The sequence below is a fragment of the Penaeus chinensis genome, chromosome 1, assembly GCF_019202785.1.
Source record: "Penaeus chinensis breed Huanghai No. 1 chromosome 1, ASM1920278v2, whole genome shotgun sequence".
Lineage (NCBI taxonomy): Eukaryota > Metazoa > Arthropoda > Malacostraca > Decapoda > Penaeidae > Penaeus > Penaeus chinensis.
In genome coordinates this window covers 15,230,022-15,233,732 of record NC_061819.1, presented here as the reverse complement: position 1 = coordinate 15,233,732, position 3,711 = coordinate 15,230,022, and the positions used below count along the sequence as shown (strand labels likewise).

Here is a 3,711-nt window from a genome sequence, read left to right as displayed (position 1 = left end):
TATATAGATAGATATATAGATAGATAGATAGATAGATGATATATATACATATATATATATGTAAATCCGCGCGAGAGCACACACAAATCGCCCGCATGCGAGTGTGTCGCATCGCTCATCCGAGCGCACGAATTTGCATATATTGGGAAAGTCTAACCTAGATGCGGTAGTGGGTGAGTCTATCGTATATATGATGGTGAGTTGAAAACCACCAACAATGATTATTTAAACAATTACTCCCCCTTTGGAAGGATCATTGGCCAACCATCCCAGTATAAAGACCCAGTCAACTACATGATGTTAACATGGCGCCAGGTAGTTCGTCAAACAATGCATCGGTGATGACACGTATATGAATGAATTAAAGTAATCATCCATATCGGAACTCCCATAGCGATTCGCGGAGCACCGAGGTAAACGCCTCCTTAAGGTCGAAATAGGCCGCAAGCCACCCACGACCAAACTCACGACGGAGTTCCGCAATGACAAAGCGCTAGGATACGGTCAGCTGTGGACTTGCCAGGAATGAATCCAGACTGCTCTGGTCCCCTGGCGCCTTAGTACCTGGTATACAGAGCAGTGTGGTACCACGATAGTTGATATATATATATATATATATATATATATATATATATATATATATATATATATACATGTATGAATATAAGGTGGAAAAAGCAAAAAACTAGATTTATTGGAATTGGGACGACAGTTTCGAAATCTACCTGGATTCCATCTTCATATATATATTTGCTTGGAAAAGGAAAAAACTAGATTTATTGGAATTGGGACGACAGTTTCGAAATCTACCTGGATTCCATCTTCATATATATATATATATAGATAGATAGATAGATAGATAGATAGATAGATACAATCTTATACATATGTATTGTGTCAGTGGAAAACGCTATTCAAGTGTGGTTATGGTAATCCACGAAAAGAGCGTTGCAATGTATGTGATACAACAAATAACTGTGTCAAAGTTCTGTTAATTGTTTAAGTGATGCAGATATAAGTATAGTAAACTGAACTGTATGATAACGTTAATGTTGATAATCAAGTTCTCCGAAGTGTACATTCATTCCGAAAGAACAATATACCATTTTCCTTAAATCTACGTCTAGACAGAATTACCCTTATTTGCGTTCTCTGTGAAATTTAAGGGTAAACTATCCTAAAGTTGGTCAGCCGTGAGTGAATTCAAAAGCAATTGTTCTTTTGTTCTGTATTATGTAAGGTGCAGACGTACATCAGTGCAGGTAGGCATTGTGTTAGCTGTATACCCAGGAGGATTGTACTATAAGAAGCACGGGAAAAAGGTCAGGATTTGGATTTGTTTACTTAATACCATAGTGAAATAAAAGAGAAAACTGGTTATAGTTTCTCTATTTCTTCTGTCCATACCTAAGCGTTACATTACACACACACACACACACACACACACACACACACACACACACACACACACACACACACACACACACACACACACACACACACACACACACACACACACACACACACACACACATATATATACATGTTAACTTCCGGCAAATTTGTTATGAAATAGTGAAGGGTTATGTTTCTCCTATACATACCCAAGCGTTAAATATATATACATATATATATATATATGTGTGTGTGTGTGTGTGTGTGTGTGTGTGTGTGTGTGTGTATACCGACCTCCGGCAATCAAATTTGTTTTGAAATAGTGAAGGGTTATGTTTTAATATTTAGAATAGTTACCCCCAAAAAATACAGCAGAGAATAGTATGAGTGATAGAAAATATATCATCAGGGGTAACTATTGTACACTATCCATCTCTTCCGTTATAAGGCCGTCTGATAATCTGATTCTCCGAACGTGAAACAGAGCCGAAACGCAGTTGTTGTTGTTGTTTCCAAAAACTCATTCGATGATATAAGCTTTGAAAATTATACATTTGCATTATGCCTGTTTGGAAATGAAATCCGTATTTACACCTCCTGCTAAAATATACGATGCCTGACTATGGTTGATTTACTGATTATTTATATATAACATGCCAATGTGACTACTACGCATTCTTTGATACGTACTTTGTATATCCCAACGATACATTTACAAAAAAGTAAACAGCAAAATGAATAGCAAAAATCTTTCAACATGCAAATCGCAAATTGGTTGCGATTTTTTTTTTTTTTTCTCTCTCTCTCTATCATTCGGCGATACTAAAATTGAATAACATGACGAAAAATCCTTATCGTTATCTTGAAATAAAACCTAGCGTCACTTTTTTTTCCCTTGCCTACATTCCTTGCAAAAATGGGTATGTGTTACAAAAAATTCGACATTGCAGAATCTTGAGAATTTCACTGGTGATCCAATGAGCCTCGACTCATTCAAATAAATAAGTACCACCAATATTTTCAAAACCCAAGTTCACTGCCCGTCATTGTAGACTGACCTCAGACCAACGGATCTCGCCATTCTGCTCTCGTTTGTTTTCTGTCGGAATATATCCGCATGTCTTACGCCTCGAAATTCACCCTCAAAAGTGACCCTTATAGCTGGAGTACCCTGTTTGTAACACCACACCAAAGCCTTGTTAAATATTTAGACACATTTTAAGCATTTTCTTTGTTTTTGTCCCTTTTGTTTTTGAATTGAGTGGAGGGGAAGGGTTAAAAGGAATAGGCGTCAAGTACAACCTGGGTACGTATTGGTTGGCTGTTGTCTGTATAAAGTAGTGAAGTCTATGCAAAACCCTAGATATTTGTTCACATTTTGACTTTGATTTTTTATAGTATTGTATAATACAGCGACTACTTAAAACCAAATATAATCATAAATTCATAGGGAATTATGCTATAATGATATAAGAAATCGAAGGGTCATTTGAAATTTATATAAAATTAGCTTTTACAATAGCAATATACAATAATATGATACTACCTTTGAAAACATAAATTACCTTGACAGAGAAAATCATTTACCAATGATTAATGTAAAAAGTGAAGTATAAGCCAATGGAAATAAAACAGAAGATGCTAAGCATCACATCGAAATCATTCATTCATTGAGCTCGCAGATGAGAGGCATTCCCCCCGTCGGCTGCTGGCTCTGGCCGTTGGCGCCCTAGGTGGGAGTCCCCATGCGCACCGAAGTACCGTCGGTCCACATCCATTCGCCCTCCAATGCTCGGTCGCTCCCGCCGGTCCAGTAGCTGCGCTCAGTCAGCCCTGGAACGGAGGCGAAACTGACGTCTGTTTTTGACCTTCCTGACGCGCATTTGACTCATTCAGATTGGCCATTACATAGTCAGGCATTTGACCAAAACCTGATACTTCATTCCATTGAGAGCGAAATGGCTTACCTTCCTTGCTGATGAAGTCGACGATGTCAGCGAGCAGGTTGGCTTCGTCCAGCGTGACGAGGTCGCCCTGGAAGCCGCCGTAGAAAGTGCGCGCCGCGTCCCAGTCCATTTGGGCGAAGTTGTTGACGAAGAGACACCGAAGAGATGGGTGCACACTGGGGAGGAGACAGGAAATCCAGCTGTAAGTTAGCTGACAACTACTTCGTGGCCTTATACTCCTCATACTAATATATTCTCTTTCATTGTCCGAATAAACAAATATTCTGTCTGGATAAACATCTATATGTGTCTAAGTATACATACATACACACACATGTGTGTATATATACACATATCATCATCATCACTA

General features: G+C 38.6%; 1 protein-coding gene across 1 annotated transcript; it reads right to left on the bottom strand.

Annotated features, from left to right (window-relative positions):
* Window positions 1-3,058: 3,058 nt before the first annotated feature.
* Window positions 3,059-3,585, bottom strand: LOC125032576 (galactose-specific lectin nattectin-like). Its single transcript, XM_047623859.1, is given in 2 exon segments — window positions 3,059-3,228; window positions 3,363-3,585. Coding segments are annotated over 2 exon segments (393 nt in total).
* Between the last annotated feature and the right edge of the window lie 126 nt (window positions 3,586-3,711).